The sequence below is a fragment of the Lissotriton helveticus genome, chromosome 2_1 (assembly GCF_964261635.1).
Source record: "Lissotriton helveticus chromosome 2_1, aLisHel1.1, whole genome shotgun sequence".
Classification (NCBI taxonomy): domain Eukaryota; kingdom Metazoa; phylum Chordata; class Amphibia; order Caudata; family Salamandridae; genus Lissotriton; species Lissotriton helveticus.
The window spans coordinates 2,041,176,435-2,041,201,732 of NC_136059.1; the positions used below are offsets into that span (position 1 = coordinate 2,041,176,435).

At 41.3% G+C, this 25,298-nt stretch overlaps 1 protein-coding gene across 1 annotated transcript in view; it reads right to left on the reverse strand.

The window, feature by feature from the left end:
- The window catches only part of FSTL5 (follistatin like 5), a 2,936,723-nt gene that overhangs the window by 1,883,946 nt on the left and 1,027,479 nt on the right, over positions 1-25,298 (reverse strand). Inside the window, exon 4 of the mRNA XM_078677005.1 lies at positions 10,264-10,512. Within this exon, the coding sequence (XP_078533131.1) occupies positions 10,264-10,512 (249 nt within the window). The remainder of the gene's footprint in view (positions 1-10,263; positions 10,513-25,298) is intronic.

A 25,298-nucleotide genomic window follows, 5' to 3' on the forward strand; every position in this document is an offset into this window, starting at 1 on the left:
CCAATAAAAAAAATCAAGGAGTTAGAAAGTAAAGCTTTAACTGCAGATCCCGTAGTCATTGTGTCCATCTTGGAATAGGGGCTTAGATATTATATCAAACTGAAGTCAGAATTGTGTTTACTGGTTGTCATAAAGGATATGCATGAAATGTAAAATGGAATCATTTATACGTATTTCATGGTCTGTGTCAGGCTCACTGCTCACAGAAGCTCTTTGGAGAGCTAATTTGTTGGTGGTGAATGGAGATGAACCCCTTTCCCTGTCAGTGCATGCACCATTTGGTGCACCATCTGGTAAACAGGCACCCAAATTGACTGGCACTGCGCATACCAAGCGGCTGTTGAGTGGCCTTATCTAAAATTGGATTCACACTCCCAAAGAAGATAATAGCTGAAGAGGGCTGGCATTTCCCACGCTAGGTATGCTGGTCTATGGCCTATCATTACAATCCAATGGTACTCCAACAGAGCACTGTCTCGCAAAGGCTGACCCTGAATTCAATATACGTATTGATTTTGTTTTTTAATTGTATGAGCTATTTTTGTGATTATATTAACTTGTTAGATAGCCGAGTATGTCTCCAAGCCAGACCTAACAACTAGCATGTTATATATCAGCCTTTACAATAAAAAACGGACAATAATGTATATGATCATCTTTCTCACTTAAAATACATGTTTGAACGTAGAGAAAACATCAATGTTAATTCATGTGTGAGAAGCAGTAAAGTAGTTATCAGCGATTCATCATCTCTTTCTGCAGGACACTAAAACAAAACCAGCATAATCAGCATGGTCATGTTTTCCTAACATAAATTCGAGAATAGTTTATTATGCAGCTCATGCATTGCACTTATTATGAAAAGGGAGTCAGTATCTTCCAGTACTGTGGTCCCCAACAGTCAAAAGTCCAAAAAGAAATGGGATACATTCACAACAGATCTCAGCACACAATTTCATGATTCGTTGCAACTATAAAGCAAAACGTAGACAAAATTAAGCAGATTTTATTCTGTCAGGATCTTCTGTGAAAATTAAATGTGAAGGCATTGCTCACAGACAAAAGGCACATAGAATACTGTTTAACGACAGTCTTGGACACAAAATGTCTCCCTGTGGAGGTTTTAATATTCCCACAATACATGTCCTTGTTCAAAGTAGTCTCCGGTGAGCAAAAGTAATGTCATTAAATTCCAAGAAATTCACATCAAGATTTTACAAGCATGATTCAACTTTTCGCTTGGCCTAGGCATGATGGCATTCAAGAGAATCGTAGTGTAGTGAAATGGTACAGCAGTTGGGGATTTCATTTTCTAAGACATGAGAGGAAAATATCTTAACTCCTTGTTGGTTGCTATCTGAGCAGTCTGATTAAAGTAAGAAGGAACATGACAAGTCAAACACCTAGTTATTTTTTCCAATGGGTATTTATTTGGTTTTTCATCTTATTGACAATTAGATTAGATCAAATATCATTCACATCTCTAAATGCATGCAAGTAGAAATCGCCTTGCCCAAAGAAGTTAATGTTCCATGGAATTATATATTTTCCAAATTTTAAAAAACCTCTGCCATTTCTTTCTCTCAACTATGCTGAAATTCAGCCTGACTCAGGGGCTTATTAGCAAGAACCTCGTTAAAATTATCGCCATTTTAGCGGCAGGAAACTGCCGCTAAAACGGCCATAATGGGCTTGCTAATATGCTTTATAGAATTCCAATAGAAGTCCAGGTTAGATGTGCAGGACATCTAACCTGGGCTTCTATTAGAATTCTATAACGCATATTAGCAAGCCCATCATCGCCGTTTTAGCGGCAGTTTCCTGCCGCTAAAACGGCAATAATTTTAACAAGGTTCTTGCTAATATGCCCCCAAATGCCTTGAATTAGATTTGTTGACTTCTAAGTATATTTTTTGTCCGTATCCACTGTGTACACGCTAACAACCAGAGAGTGGAGAGGTAGATGAGGCTGTTGATACGTGTGCCTTGAAATCCTCTGACACTTTGGTGTATTCCATGAGTCTTAGAATATTAAATGAAAGAGCTAACATACAATTTGCTTCAAATGGGAGATTTGTAAGACTAGCAGACATGGGTTTTGGTTTATCAACCTGTTTTAATGTTTTGCCAGAAGGGTTCGACGTTGTAGTGTTGGTGAAGCACAGACAGGAGAGGTTTAGTTTAGAGCTGATATCGTTGAAAAACAAAAGGAAGTCTAGAACGCATGTTTTCAAATACCACAATATGACATCACTTGAGTGTTGTGAAGGAGAACTAAGCACATGATTTCTCCGCATCTTTCCCCGGAGAAGAATGGGCAACAAAATCGTATGACTCTTGGCTAATGAAGGGTCAAGTGCTACTGAGGAATCGGCTCATTGACAATTCCAGTAAATGCTGCAATCCAGGCATTAGTGCTTACCTCCCTCATTCACACTTTTCTCAAAGATAAACGTTAGGGAAAGCTCAAGAGTAATGACTAAAGGAGCCAGGAGGTATGTGAGCATAAGAAAAATAAATGTTTTTGTGGAGATTTGGGTCATCCTGACCTAAACCTTCTTAGAGGATATTAACCCACACTGACTTGAAGTGTGGAGGTTCCTCAAAAGACCATCATTTCCCTTAAAAACCTACATATGGATATACCATGAGTGAGTAGGTGTTCCCCTTCGTTGAGGAATAGAAAGAGAAAAGGGGATGTGTTTTCTTTTTAAGAATAGATGACGGAGGGACTTATGGACCAGAATTGTAGTGATTTTAGCTCAGACAAATTTGGGTTGTTATAAAGAAACAGCCATAGGCTTTTTATGTTGTTTGGAGTAGTTGGAACACCTTTCTCAACCCTTCTAGCAAATAAGGGTTAGGACTCCATGCAGAAGTCACAGGGCAGATCCTGACTACTGAACCCCAACATTGGTGATTGAGGTTGTTTGACATTTGTATTCTGAGGTCCATCGTACTATAGCTCTGCAAACTGAACTTGCCCTTGCTGCACTTTACTCTCAGAGCAGTGATGGTGAGCACTCAAGGGATTCCAAGGAGGGCAGAGCTGGGGCAAGAGCTCAAAATTTAATAATAATAATAATAATAATAATAATAATATTTACATTTGTGGAGCGCCTGGTTACACTGGGACTAGTGTGTCCCCGCGCTATGGTAGCAGCTAAAAGAACCAACAACAACCGGAGCCTAGTCCAAGAGCGAGTTATACCGCAGGAAACAGATGAGTCTTCAGACCTTTCCTGAAAGACAGATTCAGAACACTCCAGCCGGAGAGCCTGAAGAAGCGTGTTCCATAGCTGGGCCGCCAGATAACTAAACGAGCGGCCACCCATCCTGGCTCTCTTGATTTTGGGAACATGCACCTTACCTTTTCCACTAGACCTTCGCAGTCTAGTCGGTACATAGGGAGTTAGAAAATCATGCACTTACAAGGGCACCTTTCTTTGTAAAATCCGGTGACTAACACACATGGCCTTAAACTTTACTCTCTCCCTAATAGGAAGCCAGTGTAGGGAGGCCAGAGCCCTTATGGCTGAGGCTCTCTTCGGGAGCATGAGAACCAATCTCGCTGCTGCATTCTGGATGCACTGCAGTCGATGCATGCATTTGGCAGATGCACCCAGATACAGGAGATTGCCATAATCTAGGCGAGAGGTCACCAAAGCATGCACCATGATCTTTCTGGATGCAGTGGGTAGGGCGTCAAGGGTTTTCCGTAATCCCCTCAAGATGCCAAAACAGGCGCCTGCCACCCGCGTGGTATGGTCATCGAAAGACAACTTGTTGTCCAACCATACCCCAAGGTTCTTCGCTTGCTCACAGGGTGTAGGAGTAGGGCCCAAGGTCTGGGTCCACCATGCCGATGACCATACTGATGGAGCCTTCCCTATCACCAACACCTCGGTCTTGCTGCCATTAAACTTCAGGCAATTATTTGCCATCCAAACAGCCAGTTCGTTCTTGAAGGCATGACACAAAATTGGAGGCAGCACCAGCCCGAGCTTGGGTCAGAGAGACCACCAGCTGGGTGTCATCAGCATAGGACAGGGCATTGATCCCAAATTTATCAGAGATTTTAGCCAGGGGCGGCGACATAAGGATTGAACAATGTCGGGCTCAGGATAGAGGCCCGTGGCATCCCCTGAGTCAGCTTGATGTTCCTGGAGTAATGAGTACCCTGCATGACTTGAAAGCTACGCTCCAATAAAAAGAATTGCATCCACGCCAATGCTCCACCTGCTACACACCCTCTTACTTGGTCCTGTAGCAGGGTATGTTGGGCAACAGTGTTGAAAGCGGCATTAAGTCTAAAAGAATTAAGGACGCTGTCTGTCCTTTGACAACATACTTCCTAATGGTCTCAGTTGAGTACAACAGGGCAGCTTCAGTTGAATGAAAGGCCCGGAATCCAGACTGGGAGGAATGGAGAAGGTTGTTGTTACAAATATGTGTTGTGAGTTGTATATTCACAATCTTCTCCGCAACCTTAGCCAAATCCACAGATTCCCACTCCACTCCCTTGCCATCGAAAGCAAAGTCAGGAAAGGAGGAGTAAATCTTCTCCACCTTTGCTGCATAGTACTCGGCAACTCGATTGCATGATTCCTCAGATCCAACAATAGGCACTTCAATGGATGCCAGAGAGGATATTTCTTTAAAGACCTTCAACAGCTCTTTGGTAGAGTTTTCAGCTGTTTGAATCCTTTAATTAAAATAAGCTGTCTTCGCCTTTCTAATGAGCGAATGGAAGTTGATTTTATATTCCTCTTCCAATTGGACTGAGAAATCTTTCCTCCAGCGCCTTTCTAGGTGTTTACAAGCAGATTTAGCGGTCCGTAGCTTTTCACCAAACCAGGGAGCAGATTTACGTCTATTAGTGGACATTTTTTTTTACCAAGGTGCGGTGCAATCAAGGGCATCATTGATGCGTCTCTCAAGGGCTTTGCAAGCCACATTTACATCCAGGCCAGAGGGTGGTCCGTCCCTTAAAAGGGCCTGATTAAAAGCCCCCTGAGAGAAGCCGGCCCACTTCCTTCTTTTTATGCCGAACTTAACTTTCTCCTGTGTCTTAGGCAAGGGCAGCTTTATCCTAAACGAGATCAGAAAATGATCGGACCACAGAACCACAGCAGTGATGGCGAGCAGTCAAGGGATTCCAAGGGGGGTAGAGCTGGGGCAAAAGCTCAGAATTCAACAGTCAACCAACAGACACAATAGCTTATTGTCCAGCCCAGTTGTTATCCATTAGTTAATAGAAGGTACCTCAATCTCGGAGTAAAACAAATTAATACACAATTCAATGGAAATTGAAATTGCAGAATTGTACACCAACCATAATCTTCACTAGAGTGCTGCACCCCCGCCCCCTTTTCAGGAACTCTCTCCCTGCTCTATATGATTTCTAATGGCTACAGTACCAGGGATAATGTGAACCTAGGCATCCTTTAGGCATCTGTGTCCATACTCACTCACTTCAGTGTCTAGGTCTCCACCATCCAGCTGCATTACTTTCAGTCTTTGGATATGCTATCCACATCATTCACCACAAACTTAGGCTCACACAACACAGGGTCCTAATGGCATATATGTGTTCCATATTCACTGCACAACCATTTACTAAACTTACAGACAGGATATCAGAACAATGTTCTTTAGCTTCACATAACAATGGAACATTATATTAGATTGGCAGCTGACTGTGCTGTATTTGACACAGAATAAAAGGCCTAGTCACATTTAAGATTCACAAAACATGGAACACTGCCACCAATACTTCCTAGGATGCACCTCGGGCAGGGACACAAATCCAATGGTCCCTATGAGGTATGAGTGGTAATGCACTCCAAGTCACAGAACAGGTTCTGGACATCAATTTACAATGAACAGGCCAAGGTCTCTGCACACACAGAAGATTTACATCACACTAGGGCCAAATAAAAAGGTCAGGATACCTCTTTAAAGGCTATCAAGCTTTCATTAAAGCGGTATGCACCTGTTTACCAAGCAGGGAATATTCCCATCGAAAAACAATGGAAATTATGTAAATTATTTCTTCCAATACCTTGTACATTTATATCACATATCAAAAAACATAGCGTAGACTATGATATCTATGTAACTTAACATACTCATTTATCAACCTCAAACAAGCTGAAAGGGTGAGTGAGGCAATTAGGCAAATTCCCCTCTAAAAACAGAAACCAAACCCAGTGGCATAGCTATGTAACGCTCATAGGAACCACTCTCATAGATGTCCACTACAGTATCTTAAGCAGGTATGTTCAATATATAGTGAAGAGTGTGTATGATGAATTCTTTAACAAAGGAGGAGAAATGAAGAAGTGTGAATTGGCCCAGACCAAGGACATCAATAACTAGTACACTTTTGAAAGAATATGTCTCACTTCTCAGGTTGGCGGAACTGTTTTAAAGTATACAATTTCCCTCCAAAGTGAAGATGTAATTTTCCAAGAAAAAGCATGTTGATTTTATAAACCACAAAGACTGTACTTATAAATTATGAGAAAATGTATGAGAAATGATTAAAAAAACGTAAGTCACATAATTCTCTACAATGATCGACCACCTCATTCAGATATTGTTCCTGATTTCTCCATGCAAACACTTCTGGTCCTAAAAAACTACCTTCGTGCACCACTAAGCATCGTTTGACCAACACAAACCTGTATACTACTTTTTTCCTGCAGTCATACAGTGTTCCGAAGCCCTTTGGGTCTGAATTGCAATTCAGAAGCATTTAAAGAAATAAATTAGATGTCATGGAAATATGGAAGATGCTTACTGATTCTTTTTCTCGAATATGAGTTTTGTTTGATGTTTGTCATTGTGAGACCACCTTATTTCGCATAAAGTTCCTATGGGAAAGTTATTATCAAAAAATCAATCTCATAAACAAATATGACACAGGCTACTGCTTCTTCTTTCCATGAATACTGACTGTGTTTGATTGTTATCATGGAGAAACAATCTTAAGGTAATTTAAAAATTCTGAGGGGGTTGTAGTTAACTGATTCAACATTTATTGATGACGAAAATAAAAAGTATGGATTAAAGTGTGGATCTATTTTTTATAAACTTGGAAGTCATATTAGCACCATACAAAAGAGTATAGGAATACTGTTCAGGGTAGAATAATGCAGAGACTGCAAGGATTTATGACCTTGACCAAAGTGTTTGGCATTTGCTACTCTATGACCCAAAGATCAAGGGAAACATGGACTTCTTGCATTTTAAGGAAATCTGGAAAGTCTTTGCTAGTGGTCTTCGGTAGCTACCTATAAATTAGGGGTGGGTGATGAATTCTGCCATAGTGGAGTTTGAGGAGCTTAGCTAACGCAGAATTCCAGCAAAACCCAGGCAACCGCCGTTAGGCAGAGTTTTTTCTCCTGTGCAGCTCGCCATTGGGAAATTGGTGAGCATGAGTGAGAATTGGCATCCCCTAGGATGATTTTCAGGTGTTATGACAGCACCCAGCAAGATTTTCTCTATGCCCGATGATCACGGGCAGTCACAACCATTTGTGATGAGAAAGCAACTGATTAAGGAGAAAATGTACTCAAGTGGCAGTAGAAAAAGACTCGCCCTCTGATGCACATGTGGTGCTGTTCGTGCTGGTTTTGCAGTGGCGAATAACTTCCATGCGTTAAAAATTAGCAAATTTTGCCTATTCTTATCGCTCACTGGACTCCTGGGAATCTCGCAGAGATTACATGCAACTACGCAGAATTCCATGGAGTGAAACTCCGCGACTTCCGCCCACCCCTGCAATGTTGTGACGTAGTATCAGCTTGATATAAGGCTATGAATAATGAAATAGTGAGGTCTTACAAATAATATTATCACTGCAAACTTCTCATTTCTGATATCACAAGGCAAACATCCATAACCTTTGATTGAAATCCATCTGATATGACACTTTTTAATAATATTCCACGTAGAAAGTATGCTACACTAATGCATAGAAACCCTTTTGCCAACTGAAAAGACCTGCACATAATGTTTTGTGCTTAAAATCAATAAATGTAGAACACATCCTCAGCCGTCGGCTGGTTCTAAAACCAATTGCCACGCAACGTGTTGTATTGTATCAGGATATGTAAAGAACTTGCATAAATGCACATTACAGAGCTGGAAACAGTGGGCCTAAGTTATGAGTTTTTTTACGCAGGGCAGTGCAGCAAGTCACTTTGCTGTGCTGCCATGTGTCAAAATAAATGGTCAGGAATGCACCCTTGCTATGAGATACTGTGCATTTGTGTCCTCTTCCACTGCACTGGTGCCATTTTTGCTGTCGTGTGCCAATGCAGACACCCTTCTATCATGGTGCAAGGGTTTCTGCATTGTAAGAATGATTATTTAGGTGCAGGAAGGAACACCTTCAAAACAAGCAATGGAGGCTTTTTTCTCCTTCTACTGCCGCATAGATAGAGAGAGGAAAGAGGAAAAAAATATGGATCAATAAAGTTATTTCTCCTCGTTTCACCTCCCTTGTGGAGGCGTAGGCTTCTGACCCTGCACCAGGTTAACAAGATTTTGTAAATCTGGGGCAGCCTCAAAATCAATGGGTGTTGCTGGGGCCCAGGAATGCCTCCTTGACACAGAGTAAGGAATACAGTGACTTGTGCTGCTTTGTATTACTCCTTATCTATGAGGCCATGCAAAGCCACACAGGGTGGTTTTGCGTCACCTCATAGATATGATTGAGAGGTCTGTGCTGCTGGAGCATCGAAAAAGGGACTCTCCAGGGGCCTCATTTATGAGGCCTTGCGTGAGTTTTGCGCTTCCGATCGTCACTTTTTGTGACGCATCGGCGGCGTAAAACATGCCTCCTGATGTGCACTATTTACAAAGTGACGCATCTAAGCAGATGCGTCACTTTGTAAACCCCTGCGCTACATTATACCTGCGTCAGGTATAATGTATGCAGAGCGGGCGTTCACCCGCAAAAAGCCTCGTAATAGTGACGTAGTGAAATCTATGAGATTTCACTGTGTCACTTTTAGGACGCTGTTGCGTCAAAATCTTGCGCCTGCCTCACAGCAGGCGTAAGACTGACGCAAGCCCTTTCACATGGGGCTTTCCCCATGTGAAAGGAAGCATTGCTGGAGTTGCGTCACTTTTGCGCCTACAGATACGTCAGAAATACTGACGTATCTGTAACTCCTTGCGACATGATGCGTCATATCTATACTACTATTATACAGAGAGAACTTGCACCTTTTGGCCAGGTAAACTCAGGAACCACAGCGCCAATCTACACACCCGATACATCTATGAAAATGTCAGGGTGTGTAGATGGACATAGGCTATATCAATTTTAAAAAAAAAGTACATTTAAAGAATTAAGTTTGTAAACAAAGTAGTCCCCTGAAAGTAGCGCCGGCCGGGACCTAGCGATGGCCGCGACGCGACGTGCGTGATGAGGACAAAGGAGGAGGGCGGTGCAGTGACGAGCGGCTGTGCAGTGAGTAGCGGCGACACAGGTAAGGAAAGGGAAAGTGAGACTGTGTGATGCAGGGGGAGGCAAGAAGGAGGCAGCAGTAACGCGAGTGAGTCGGGCGAGAGGGGGGCACGAGTGAGTCGGGGCGGGAGGGGGGCGCGAGTGAGTCGGGCGGGAGGGGGGCGCGAGTGAGTCGGTGCAAGAGGGAGTCGGTGCGGGAGGGGGTCGGGGCGGGAGCGGGTGTACTGCCCCCAGCCCCTTTCTGCCCCAGGCAACGCTGGGGCGGGCTGCTAGTTATAAATATGACGCATCAATCATGTCGCAGGGAGAGCGCAGTGAAAAGTGACGCATTGCTGTTTTCACGCAGCGATGCGTCACTTTTCATAAATGAGGCCCCAGCACCGCAGGGCTCATTTAAATGAGGCCCAGAGTTTATATAGCACTTCACTTCTATTGATGAGCAAACTAAAATTTAATGTGGAAACGGAAAGCAGAATTCGACAATGAACACTTTTCAATCTAAAAAAAACTAGTGCAGATGACATAAAAAGATTAGCAATGTAATTCCGAAATTTGCATGAGTTACTCACTGTAAATATAACAAAAAGGAATGCTTGAAATAAGCCTTCTGCATTTTTCGATAAGACATTCACTGCATTACATCCACCTTGCATTTGTCTACATTGCAGTGAAAAGGGACAATGTAAGAGCCATTCCAGACGGTTGATTTTATTTGCAGCCTTTGCAAAGTAAGAAAGGCAAAGAGCTGGTGCATGCACGCGGTTTTTAGAAAGGCTTACCTTTGAAGAAGCAGTCCTCGTTGTGGACTATTGTAACCTTCTGCTTTTTCATGCACGCAGCCCGATGGACCTCACAATGGTTTTCATAGAATTCTCCATCAGAGCCGCAAACAGGTTTGTAATGAGGTTTGCAGTGATCCAGGCACACACACTCCGCTTGCCCAGTTTCCTTGTTAATGACACAGTGTTGACCCAGTCCACAGTACTTGTTTTCGCAAGTTCCAAAATGTCCGTCTTGACCAGCATATCCTAAAAACAAGAAAGCCGACGATTAGTTTGAGCTTACAAGTAATATTCTTATGCAACTATGTTACCCCGAAAATGGAGAAGTGATTTCGTACATTTACAGTGTCTGGAATTCAGTATTCCATCAGCTGCTAAAAGGATAGAAATAGTGTACAATGCAACATTAGGCACACATTTGACTTTTAAGAGTAAATGCAATATTGTTTTAAAACATAGAAGAAAGGTAGGTGTCGTTAGGTTTTTCTACATTCCTCATAATTATATGGACATCAGAAGCAAGGTATTTGAAATATAACTTAGAATTATTAACTTCCATGGTAATTCCTCACGTGCCCCACTAGTTTAACCTGGATGTTGGATGCTTTCAGCATCTGAAGTGTCAGAGACACATGCATAGTAATTAAAAGGAGTCACGAAAGAAGGTCCCTAAAATATTTGATCAGCAAAACATCTCAACATCAAACTGTGCATAAGGAATAGGAAAATGAACTACTGAAACCACAAAATTACAACCTAATTGCAAGAAGATAGCCTTTATAATTGCAGTGGCTCTACTTCACAGAACCAAATTCATTGAGGCAAACAAGATACATGGTTTGTCCTTTGTTATTTTAATCAATTGACTTTAATCAAAGTAAATAAAGGAGTGGGAGCTGAAATGAGTAAAAGACAATTTACCACTGTAGAGTTCTACATATGGGGAAGTACTGAAAAAAACATGTTGACCTCGACTTATGATGACGTATCTTCATCTTTAGTGAATGAAAGCACCACAAGTTACATTGGTTACCTTCAAGCCATATTTTAACCAAATCATTGTATAAGTAACTGTAACAGGAGCAGGTGCTTCTTTAAACCAATACTCTATTCAGCTAGCTGCACGTAAAATGAATTGTGCAATCTGATATAAAACAACGACATTTAAAATGCTGGGAAACCAGATAAAGATCCACTAAAATATTTTTTATATCATGCATTTAAAAAAGGAAATAAATAGAAATTTTAAAATAAGTTCAAAGAGTGACAATAAAAGAACGCTTTCAGAGTAAAGTAGAAGAGATTGGTCTCATACATGTGAAGATGATAAACTGTGAAGTGCTGAGTTCTCAAGTGGGAGATATTGGCTGAAACAAACCTTTTTTGTTATTTTAGCTCCAACAGAGCTTTGCCTAACAGACCATCTTGTTTTTATCCCAATGTTTCTGGCAGGCATTTCGCATTAGTGATAGAGATGCAGTCTGAATACCACCCACAGTTTTTTTCTGCTAAACTCAGTTGTAAAGACAGTAAACATGCAGATTAAGCAATACATTTTCACACTAACGTCTCATTTGCGTTATACAAAATATGGATAGTGGCTGCTGGCCATGCTAACTGAGGCTTCTTTGGAACATTGGTCATTGAGAGCTTGGCAGTGAGAGCATCACTGTTCATCTCTATTTATAAGTCAGTGGAAGCGAGGGTTTCTTTTGGTTAAGTCTCCACAAGCTCCATTGGGTTAAAGTTGTGATCTGATGGGCAGTCCCCCACAGGATCATCAGGTTAAAGTGAAGGTTACTCCTCTCTATTAATGGTGGGGTGACTGTCCCTCTTTTCACTACATGCGATCCCCATGCAAGATAGAGCAGTCCAGGGTAGGGTAAATTCACAAAGGCTTTACCACACAGGGAGATAACGTCCTGTGCGTCCTGACTAAATGTTTTTTTTCAAGAAACAAACCACCACTTTGTGAGTCTGTTTCTTTAAAAACATAACATTGCCAAGTAAGTGTAGCAAATAGAGCACTTGCTCAGCAACATTCAGGGCCTTCAGTGGAGCTACCACACCATCTGGCACGGCAAATATAGCAGAAACCTCAGATTTGGTGTCTCTAGGATCTAAATTATCCCATTATTCTTCTGCTGTACTTATTTCTCATTAAGTGTTAAGTGACTCAAATTCCTGATAGTTATCTGTTTGTAATGTGTGTCTGGCTTTTTCCATGGCCAATTGAGTCAGAGGGACAGTGTTGTAAATAGCTTTATCTGTTTAGTCTGTTTTCCCTGTTTCTTATTTGGAACTTTAGTGTGTTCCTGATGTCATGATTCTACTTAGAATTGTTATGCTGGCAGTTGGTGCTTGGCCAGATGGTGATCTGCTTGTTTATTCTGTGCTGCGAATAAACTTGATATTTCCAAGTTTCTACCTGCGTGATTCATCATTCCAATTTACTACATTTTGGCGACGAGGACTTCAACTCGTATCTGGCCATTATTCAGATGATCAGCGGCGCAGCGGCAAAAGATATTTGGTGTTTACAGAATAAATAGAGCTATCACTATAAAAAGAACTCCGTGTGCAGCATAAAGACATTTCTACTTTGTTTACTTGAAGGACTGACATCGCGCATCTATTTCTGCTAAGGTGAGCGCTTTTGAAACATTGGCACTGAACGAGTTTGGTTTTGAATACATTACCCGCGTTGCTTGGTTACCGTTCAGTTACCGCTTGTCTGCGGGGCCTGCTTCTTGAACCGTTGCCATAGCAATCTACGAAGCCTCTCGTGCAACCTGTTTCCTAGCGCGTCTACAGTAACGTCAAATACGACATTACGAGATTAACATTTCACCTTTCCGACGCTGCTCGTCAGACGTTTGCGGCCATCTTTAACCTTCAGTTTCTCCGGAGATGCAACGAGTCCTTCAACAAGTCGGCACTATATTATAGTATTGCAGCCTACATGCATTGGCGCTTTCCTGGATACCCTAACAAAATATAGGATACTTTGGCATACTGTATCTTAACGGCTGTTCGTGTGGAGAATTCCTTCTGCAGGTCAATATTTTCTCAGGAAATATAAGTAAGACTATTTATTTTATCTTTGACATTAACATATTCTGTTATTATATGATCTTTTAGACTTTATAATTTTTGCAAAGGTAATTATGTCACATCAAATCAATGTGGCACTCCCACCTCAGTTTCTTAGCGAACCTGGAATTCCCTCTACTGCCTGGGAAGATTGGATTGTAATGTTCTACAATTATATTGAGGCATTAGATGGGGAGGATTTTTCTCCAAAAAGGAAAAAGGCACTTTTGATGACAACTTTGGGTAAGGAAGGTCAGCGAATTTTTAAATACTTACCTCAAGTTTTACCTTCTGGTTCGCAATCTCCTCTTGATGAATTTAAAGAGGCCATCGCTAGACTAGAGACTAGATTTGCTAAAGAGGAAAATCTTGTTCTGCAAAGATTCAAGTTTTACAAAAACAAACAGCGCGAAGATGAATCCATTGATGACTTTTTCACACGTTTGCGAGAACTCTCACTGAAATGTAGCTTTGGTCAGATGACTGATGAACACATTTGGGACCAACTGATTGTTCAGTGTAACAATCGAAAAATACAGGAACGTTTATGGGCTGCAAAGAACCCCACTTTAAAAGTTGCTATTGAACTTGCGAAAATAGTGGAGGAAAGTGAAAAATGTATGTAAGAATTACATAATAGTGGTCTTGATCTTAAAGTTGCTGAAATTTCTAATAAGGTTGATGTCTCTAGCGATAACAGTGATACTGAAAGTTGTGCTGTTGCTCTTGTTAGGAAAAAGGGTTATGCTTTACAAAAAAAAAATATGAGTCAACGGTACACCAAACCACAACTTAAAGTGTGTTCGAGGTGTGGTAGCAATACTCATACTTCGGATGCGAAATTTTGTTTCGCTAATAATAAGGAGCGCTTAAAACGTGGCAAACAGGGTCACTTTGCTAAAATGTGTAGAAATAGAAACAATGCTAGAGTGACTGTTGTGAATGAGTATTGTGAGTTGAATCGCGATGTCAACAAATTACTTGTACTGCAGGATTCTGTTTGTGCTTGTCAGGACAAAAGGGAAAGAATTCCCAAGGCTGATTTTATCATTGATAACAAGACTATCTGTCTTATGGTTGACACTGGTTCCAAATGGACCATTATTCCCTTATCTTTAGTAAAGCTTCTGTGGGATCAAAAAACTCTGTTGGATTGTGATATTTTTCCCTGTGGTTATCAGGGAGAAAAAATAAACCTCCTTGGGTATTTCGAGAGTGAGATTCTTTTTAAAAACAGATCTACACATGGTAAAATTTATATTTCTGTTAATGGACCAGCTATTTTAGGTCGCATTCATCAGTATGATCTCCACATTGTGGTAAATCCCAGAGTAGAGGAACCCGTGATGGTTGTGGATGATTTTACTGTGAATGACATTCTGTTAAATTTTAACCGTGTCTTTAGAGAACAACTAGGGGAATTAGGGGAATTACAAGGTTATTCTCACAAGATCATGTTGAAGGAAGGCAGTATCCCTGTTCAGCATAAGGCAAGGAGGGTGCCATTTGCAGTGAGGAATGAGGTTAAGGCAGTTCTGGAAGAAATGCTTCAGGGCGGGATTATTGAGCCTGTGGAGGCATCCCCGTGGATTTCTCCTGTGGTTATTTCTCAGAAGCCTGACAACAAAATCAGATTTTGTGTGGACCTTAGGTCGCTAAATAAGTGTGTTGTTGCAGATGTTTTTCCATTACCAAATATTGGGGAGCTGGTCTCTACCTTGAAAGGGGCTAAATTCTTTAGCAAACTTGATCTCAAACATGCTTACCACCAGATTCGACTTGAGGAGGGGTCTAAACATTTGACTGCTTTTATTACTGGTGAAGGGACCTATCAGTTTACTAGATTACCCTTCGGGCTGATTTCAGCCACGAGTGTCTTTCAGAGAATGGTTTCGGAAGTGTTTAAAGGGATAGAAAAAGTCATCTATTTTCAGGATGATATATTAATTTTTGGCGACTCCATGGAAGAACATAATAATGTCCTTCAAAGTATGTTGCGCAGAATTGACGAGGCTGGCCTTACTTTGCGAAAGGAGAAGTGTGCGTTTTTAGTCACTGAGATTGAGTATTTGGGGTTTTCTCTCTCAGCTGATGGTGTTAAACCTAAAAGGAACTTATTGGAAGCAATCGAACTAGCTCTTTCTCCAGCAGATAAGGATCAATTGCGGTCCTTTATGGGCTCAATTGAATTCTGCTCCAAATTTGTGAGGTATTTTTCTAGTAAAACTGCTCCTTTGAGGAGCTTACTGAAAAAAGGAGTGAAATTTGCATGGAACAATGAACAGCAAACTTGTTTTAATTTTATTAAAACTGAACTTTATTCTGCTAATGTTCTCACACCATTTGATATCAAACGCTCTTCAATTCTAATTGTAGACGCTAGTGGCGTCGGTTTGGGTGCTGTTCTTTTTCAGCGGCATGGGAACGAAGAAAAAACCATTGCGTTTGCTTCTAGACCTTTAACTGTGTCGGAATGTAATTATTCTGTAATTGAACGTGAAGCTCTTGCTGCTGTGTGGGGTACCTATTATTTCAGGACCTACTTATGGGGTACTAAGTTTGTGTTGCGCTCTGATCACAAACCCTTAGTAAATATTTTGGCTCCTGGAGGTACTGGGAAGGGCTCACCCAGATTGGCCAGATTGGCGTTGCGTCAACAAGATTTTCAGTTTGATGTGCAGTTTGTTCAGGGATGGAAAAATATTCAGGCTGACTGTCTGTCCCGTCTTCCCATTCAGTCCATGGTTTGTGGGAATTCATTAGTGGAGTCTCAAGATGATTGTGCGATTGCTTTTACTCAGGATGTTTTGTTTCTTTGTGCTGAGTCGTTTTCATTTGATGAGTGGTCCAAAGGAATGGAGAGTGACGTTCTTTTGAAACAAGTTGTTGATCTTATCATTAAGGGATCTAGGAGAGAGAGTACTGTGGAGCCCTCTGTGAGACCTTTTATTAGGGTTTTAGACGAATTGTCTCTTTCTGATAACAACGTGTTAATGAGGGGTGACAGGTTTATTCCTCCTTATTCACTGAGAAAGAAAATACTTGATTTAGCTCATGAGGGACATTTAGGCCAGACTCTCACTCAACGAAGAGTGAAGGAAAATTTCTGGTGGCCATCTATTGATGCTGATGCTGACGCTGTGGAGTGTGTGGTGCGTTGCAGTTTTTGTAAGGAGGGTGAGAAACGTTTGAAAGTGGTTGGATCTCAGAAGGAGGGTAGCATTTCTTTTGAGAATCTTCCTTGGCACACCATTTGTCTGGATTTTATTGGGCCTATAAATGAGTTGCCTTTCAATCAGCGTTTTGCGATTGTAGTTATTGATTATTTTTCTAAGTGGCTTACTGTTCGTTTTGTCAGGGAAATCACTACTGATTCTACAATCACTTTTCTGAGAAGTGTTTTTCTGGATGAGGGTTTTCCTTCTGTCTTAAGAACAGATAATGGTACACAATTAACGTCTTGAAAAATGGTTTTGTTTTTAAAAGAGTGTGGTATTCACCATCATCAGACCAGTCTATATAACCCACAGAGCAATGGTATGTGTGAGAGGGTTAATAGGTTGGTTAAGGGCATTATTCAGATGTCTGTTGAGTTTGGTTGTTTTTCTAACGATAAAGTTCAAGAACTTGTTTGGGCCTATCGTTCAACTCCTCACAAGCATGAATGTAAATCTCCTTTTGAGTTGATGCGTGGCCGTTCTCCTGTAACTAAGTTAACACCTTCTTGGTTAAGAAATCAGGATAAAGTTTCTCCTGTAAAGTCTTCTTCAGATAAGGTTTCTTTACCTATTTCTGTGGGGGATTTGGTCAAAGTAAAGCCCGGAAGGTTCTCTAAGGGTCTTTCGAAATTTAGAGGTCCTTTTTGTGTAAAGCGAGTTTTTCCTCATTTTGTTCTTCTTGATAATGGGGAGAGCTGGAATTTTAGAAGGGTGGCTTTGTATAGGAGTCATTCTGATGTGTCTGTGAAGGGTACTCTGCCTTTCTCTGACTCCTCCAACAATGGGTATATGTTATCTGCCCAGTGTGATTCAGATTCTTGTTCTCAATCCAATGTAAGGGGGGAGGTGGGTAGTGGTGATACTTCCACATCTTCCTACTCAGGTGATGCTGTTTCTACTCCTGCACCTTCTCACTCAGGTGATGCTGTCTCTACTTCTACACCTTTATATTTAGGTGAGACAGTCTCTACACGTAATAATGTCTTGAGAAGTGTCCGATCTCGCCGTCCACCTGTCTACTTAAGTGATTACATTCATTAGTTGTTCTTTTGTTTTTTTATTTTGTTTTATGGTTTTAAGGGAGGGAGATATGTTGTAAATAGCTTTATCTGTTTAGTCTGTTTTCCCTGTTTCTTATTTGGAACTTTAGTGTGTTCCTGATGTCATGATTCTACTTAGAATTGTTATGCTGGCAGTTGGTGCTTGGCCAGATGGTGATCTGCTTGTTTATTCTGTGCTGCGAATAAACTTGATATTTCCAAGCTTCTACCTGCGTGATTCATCATTCCAATTTACTACAGACAGCCAATCCCTAGTAAAGTTGAGAGTGGTGTATTACCAAACTCGCTGGTACTCTAGAAACTTGTAATCCAGGTATTTGGTCTGCGATGGAAAGTTGGCCACCTATACCTCCTTGACATTTGGGTAGATGTATACAATGAGTTATGTGGTGGAGTAGTGTGAGTCTAGGTACATTTCATTTTACACACTTGCACTAAAGTTGTGAATGTCCATGCAAAGTACCAAGAATCCGTGACTATAATACTATTTCCAAATATATTTGCAGTATGAAATGGGAATCAAACATTAGCAATACACAAAACGCTGGAGCATCCATTAACTTCTTGTGCAATGTTAACATTTATTTTATAGGTTTCAACAGGCTATAGGGATTAACAAATAATGCTAAAAGATCTGCGTTTTGATGAGAGAATTTTGATCTACTTATTACAGTTGTATGATCAGTTGAATGTCACGATCAATACATGTCGGTGAATGTTGCTGAGCTTCCATCATTTTCCTAACTTTACTGTAGTGGTACTGTGTTTTCGCTTTCAAGATTGGGGCACTGCTTGTGATTGTTTAGTAACCTGAGTTTACCTGAACTGCATTTAGTTGTACTACCGTTTCCTAGTAAGGTCAATTCCTTACAACAGACTATGTCTGATATTCCATGTTGATGTTTGGAACCAATATAGTGTTTTGCTGCATCAGAGCATGATTTCCCTCAAAGATATTGCCCTTTTAAGCAGTCAGTCCCACATGGGAATTCTGTGCTATTGATGGAGACAACTAAAGCATGTGCTTTGGCACTGTAAATATGGTAACTTCATGGTGCCCCACACAACTCAGGTAATGCAAATAGAGTTCTACTGATCTCAATGGTATTTCAACTACCTAGTAGGGTTTCTTCCTCCATTTTTTCTAGGTGTGGCAACAGAAAAAGACCTTGGGCCAGATGTAGGTAAATCTATTTTACCGACACTTAAATACCGAATTTTACCGATTCGGTATTTAAGAGTCGGTAAAATAGATGTACCGAGATGTAGGTAAATCCAGATGTGGATTTACCGATTCTTTAAAAGTCGGTATTTACCGATTCGGTAAATACCGACCTGTAATGCTCCATTCATTCCTATGGGCTTTGAAGCCCATAGGAATGAATGGGGCATTACAGGTCGGTATTTACCGATCGGTAAATACAGATTTTTGGCAAGGGTGCAGGGGGTGTCACTTTGACACCCTCTAGCACCCCCAAAAAAGGTTCGGGGGCCATATGGCAGGCATACCTGCCCTAAGGGCAGGTCTGCCTGTCATATGGCACAGGTGTGCATGCACACATTTGCATGCTCACCTGAATCGGTATTTCACCATCAAATTGAATTTGATGGTAAAATACCGATTTCTTAGGCCTTGTGGGACTCATCAGAGTCCCACCTACATATCGATTTTACAGAATCTGTAATTTTACCGTTCTGTAAATTTACCGACCGGTATATTTACAGATTCTGTAAAATTACAGATCGGTAAATTACAGAACGGTAAAATTACCGATTCTGCCCCCTACATCTCAAATTCCTTTTACCGGTCGGTAACGGCCGAATTCGGCCGTTACCGACCGGTAAAACCCTACCTACATCTGGCCCCTTGTCCTTTGCACTGTTCAAAGTGAATTGTGTTTCTGCGACTACAATTTTATAGCCATACTGAGGAGCCATTTGCTTCTTCTTCAGGGCTCACAGCTGGTGTTGCTTGAAATGTGTTACAAAGAAATAGCAACTCAATAGCAACTCAATAAACCCTTGTGACTATGGTTAACTGAAGCAAAACCAAAGGAAAGGATAGACGGAGCGTTGATAATGCAAACACTCACCCACAGTCAACTGATCTTGGTTTAATCCATCACCGTTCTTTAGCCCACTCTGCCACCCCAGTTCAGACATGGCCATATGCAAATCAGTCTGACCCTGTGCCTCAAGGGAACAGTCCAGCCCGAACTGCCAAGCCATGCCTTCCCTGGACCGGAAACAAGCTTCCCAGGACCGGTTTCCGGCATTGCAGCCGTCTTCAGCCGGGCTTACTTGAATCCAGTGGCAAAGTGAGCAAGGGACTCACGTCTGAGCATACCCTGCCAACTTATGGCGAACAAAGCAAAACAAAGGAAATGATGGACGGAGCATTGACAATACAAGCACTCACCCCCAGTCACCTGATCTGGGTTTAATCCATCACCGTTCTTTAGCCCACTCTGCCACCCCAGTTCAGACATGGCAATATGCAAATCAGTCTGACCCTGTGCCTCATGGGAACAGTCCAGCCTGAACTGCCAAGCCATGCCTTCCCTGGACCGGAAACGAGCTTCCCAGGACCGGTTTCTGGCATTGCAGCCGTCTTCAGCCGGACTTGCTTGAATCCAGTGGCAAAGTGAGCAAGGGACTCACGTCTGAGCATACCCTGCCAACTTGTGGCGAACAAAGCAAAACCAAAGGAAATGATGGACGGTGTGTTGACAATACAAGCACTCACCCCCAGTCAACTGATCTGGCTTTAATCCATCACCGTTCTTTAGCCCACTCTGCCACCCCAGTTCAGACATGGCCATATGCAAATCAGTCTGACCCTGTGCCTCATGGGAACAGTCCAGCCCGAACTGCCAAGCCATGCCTTCCCACATATTGCTGTCTTTTCTATACTGTTTATGACAGTAAATCTAGTCTTGATTCGGAGGAATGTATGAGGTGCCACCATACTCATTGGAGCTCCATATAAGTGTAACTGCAACTTCTTAAAAAATGGAGGGGGCACATGTGTACAATGCTCCGCATAATTTTCCTCATCCTATTTCAATAAAACATTACGTTGGTACAATCATCAGAGAGCATGTGTTTCTGGCTATCCACTAACTTTCACTACACTAACAGATACTGAAGATCACAAAACCAAAAGTTAAAAAAAGATTTATTTGCATTAATTTGGATTTATAACAGGTATGGTGTTCACTACAAACCTGCCTTAGTTTGCACATGGGTGTTATAAACTTGTAATAACATTACGAACATAAGATGGTACAAAGATGTTCATTATTTTACAGAGATACGAGTTAATGATGTTACTATAGTGTTAGACAGACCCATCAAAGGTGATGCTCACTAACAGTCGGGTACCTGTGGGCAATGGAGAAGAAGGCAGCTAACTTTCCATTGTCACTTTGAAGAATGCTTTGCACGTGTGGAGACAAGATGCATGTGTGTAAACACTTTAGGACATATTTACAAGCCCCTAGTGCCACGGGAGCATCACTTTTTGTTTAGCTCTGGTGGGGCTGTGTGCTGGCCCATATTTACAATGCCACACGAAGCTTGGCTTTCCTCGGCCTTAAAAATCCCTGCAATTTTTAAATGACGCAGTTCGCACAGCAAAATTGCTTATGGCGCTGCGCCATTTCATTGTAAACATGTCGCTTTGGATGCACAGAGACATATAGCACACATTGGAATGTTTGGGGATACTGAGTCACAGAATGCATTTTAGGGCTACATTTCAGTACCCTCGTCTCTAACTCAGGCTATTTTTAAAGCTTTAACTCAGCTAGATATCGGGTATTAAAAGTCTGATTAATGATTCATAATATATTTGAGTTCCAACCTTTTTATTACTTACTTGAGTAAGCCTCGACTGCTTTCTATTGGCACTTTTGGACATCCCTTTACAAAATGAACTTCTCCATTATCCAATTGAAGTTAAAATGATTAAGAGCTGAAACCCCAAAGGTAAACAACAGCAACTACCACAGATAGTGACTAATAACCACCAGCTGTCTCAGAACATAAACAAAAGGTAGCACAATCTCTTTCTGTCTTTACCTCATTAGTTTCCCCTTTATATGAAAATATTGAGGAAGGGTCTCAGAAATAGGCATTCTACATATAATGCTATTAAAAAACATTGACAGGTGGGCAAGTCACTGTGTTGGGCAAGCAGACACCACCGCAAACGTAACATCTAAATCTAGCTACCATCTGAGATATATAGATATCTAAACCAGAACTTGGTCTTGCACTCAGTTAGCAAGATGGCACTACTCAAATGTTTTGGTCTGAGGATACTATTTATTTAAGGTTAAAACCAGGGAACGGCTCACTGAAGAGTGATTGACATAGGCATCGTTGCTGCTTAACGGTGTCACAAGAAACTTACCTAACTAGTTGTGCATCCTAATGCATGGCCTCATACATGCCAAAGAAAAAATGGTTTATCAACCGTAGGTGTATGTCCATGTGTACACAGTCTCAAATTGCCTCTTGCGACCTGGCAGTTGATGACAAGGTAACGTTGGCAATGCATACTATAAATGATGCAGCAGTATGGGGAACCAATGAATTTTTACCTTGTTAAATTGGAACTACTGCTTGGAAGTCTGACAGAAGATTAGACTTGTTAAAAATATGATGATACCGCCCCCCAATTGTGTGCAAACCACCGTACAACAGCATGATGTCCTCTATCATCACTACTATGTAATCTCTATAGAACGACACTAGCTAGCAAATTAAGAGAAAAATTGACAAAACAGCCATTGAGTTATAATGGATTTATGAAAAAGCTAGCTCTATGTGGTTGACCTCATATAATTTATATCTATACTCAAGATAAGCAAGCCGTACCTTGAAAGACAAATGTGTGATTTTGGTTTACTATCGCAAATTGTACTTAATACAGGTACATTAGAGACGATGATCTGAAATTGGAATCCTTTGTGAATAAATGAACAAGAGGCTCGCCTGACAACTCTGAATGTTTGTTCGATCTGTTCTACTGATCTTTCAGAGCTGCTGAGAATAGAAATAAAAATTCTCTTCTAGAATCAGGGAAACTAAATACCTTTCAGAATTACTTTTGATACCTGACTCAGCTTGCAAGAGCGTTGGCTAGCAAATATTGGAAAGATAATTCCTTCTTACCAGGAATGGGTCCAATCGGTGTTTAGAATTACATTATTAAAGCATGGAAGGATCCACAATAAAAAAGAAAATGAAGTATTTTGATTTCAATTTTGCAGATTGCCTGAACAGTCCAATGATGGTAAACCACGTTGTGGATCTCAGTGAGTTCTGTAGTTCAGGAACATTTCATAGTATTGTGTAAGGCAACATTCTCTCCCCTGTCTTTCTTAGAAAATCATTGATCATATATGATACTCTGGTCTCATTGACATGAGGACAAAAAAGCATGCTAACATCCATTTAAATAACCCCTGAATTTAGCATTGTATTCAGATATCATTATGAAGGCAACAATCATGATAGATTCTTACATTTCTATTTCGAAACATACATCCTTGCAAGTGACTTGAACAGCTGAATGTCAATTTTCAATTGTTCCATATAATTACACTCATCAAGAACCAGGAATTTACACTTGTGAGCCAAAACATTAGTAATAAAATGTGGTAGAGAACTTACTGAGGATGTATACTACCTGCATTGCTCTAATTCAAATGAATGTTGATAATGGTATAGGAAATATGTTAATATTGCAGAATTCACACATATCTAAATTTGGACTCAGGGATAAAATAAGGTGAACCTCAATGTACTCATATTTTATTACCATAGAACTTTTAAAGAGGACCATAGATTTAAGGCATATAAAGGGACTAAAAGGAGGGTATACTTGATTGTAGAGTGGAAACCTGTTTCTTATAGCAGTGCATTTTTCAGGCATAGGCATAGGCCACAGCAAACATTGGCTGTTGGCAGCTGTGGGAAATGATCATCTTTTGTAGATTTTCCTCCCATTTTTCCCCAACAGTTTTCCTGGATTTAGAACTCTATGCAATTTACTCCTGTTAACCATGAGCAAAGTGCCTGTGCTTCCCCTTTAAACATGTTGAAAGTGGCTTCTAATGGACATCAGTGGGGGACAGCATGGCTTGTGGGTGGCGGTTCAGGTGGGGTGGGGTGTCATGGGGGAGTCGCATAGGGAGAGTCACGCAGGTGAAGTAGCGCCAGGGGTGAGTTCGCAATATAAAAAGTTTTAATATGTTAGCTTGTCGCCGGTCCTGTGTCTCCACTCCTTCTCTCCTTGAAAAGGAAACACAGCCAAGCCCCACTGACCAATCACAACACTGCAATGCAGCATTGTGATTGGTAAGCACCAGGTTACCCTGGCCAATCACAATGCTGCGCTCCGTGAAATGCAAGGTGAGACCTGGAGAAGGCAGCCCTTTGTCCCCTCCCAGTCAAATTGGCACCACAGCCAGTGGGAGAGAAGCTGCCCCACAACATGTTTTGAGTGCCCACTAAGTTGGGAACAGCTCATTTTCCTTACCACACCTCTTGGTGGTTAAATGAGCTCTGCACAAGCGAGAAAGGGTTTTTCCATCTTGAATTTTATGAGTAAGGTGCAGTGTGGTATTGTTTGCAGTAGGGCAAAGAAAAACAGCTGAAAAGGTAGGCAGGGTTGCCCCTAGAACATTTACCTCATTTTCTAGAGAGGAGCAAAGAGTAACCCTCCCACTAGCTGAAGCCAACCACTAATGTGGCTCCCCTAAGTCACTGTCTTCAGACCACTTTCTGGATCATTGGAAAATCAGAAAAGGACAGGACCTATTTGCCTGTAAAATGAGAGGAGCCCTGAAGGGCTGGGCTGTCTTCCTCCAGGACAAAGAAGTGTACTTCATGGTTCAGTTGACTGACCTCCTGTGTGGCTACATGGGCACAACAAGCTGTCAGAGCCCTTTTTCATGATGTGACAGGGTAACCAGTACCAACTAATCATTGCTGGTGGCTTCAGTTGGAGTTAGTTCTGGCCACTATGTGTTGTCCCTGGGAGTCTTAGCAGTGACCCTAAAGGAGCTGCTCTACAAATTCAGAAAATTGGAGACCTGGCTGCAAAGATGCCTGATTTTGATACACCTTCTTTGGACACAGCTTCAGGCTTACAGCACTTTGAGGATGGTACCTGTGCTTCATTGCGGTCATCTTCAAGCCACGCCTAGGTCACTATCTACTGCTTCCAAGGACTATTGTTGGTGCTTATTGTTTTTTGGCACTATTTATACTTAAAACATGAAACATTCATATCTCTGGTTCCCAGTATTCAGTCATTGTCATTTTTGTGCCATTTTGTTTATTCAATTATTCTATATTTTTTCAAATTCAGTTTAAGATTTATGTTGTTTGGTGTTTTGACTTTATTACTGTTTTGGTACTCTAAAGTTACTTTTACATACATACATATATATTATATGAGAAAGTCTGCCTTTTTGCCCTGATCCCCCCTTTTTTAACTGTGCTCTGTGTAAATGGTCTATGGTAATTAAGTGTAATTTACAATTGCAATGAGAAACTACCTATAAGACCCTAGTATATTGAGGCCAAGCAGGTTTAATGCACTTAAGTGTGCAATGCTGTGGTGGCTGCTGTCATTTTAAAGGCA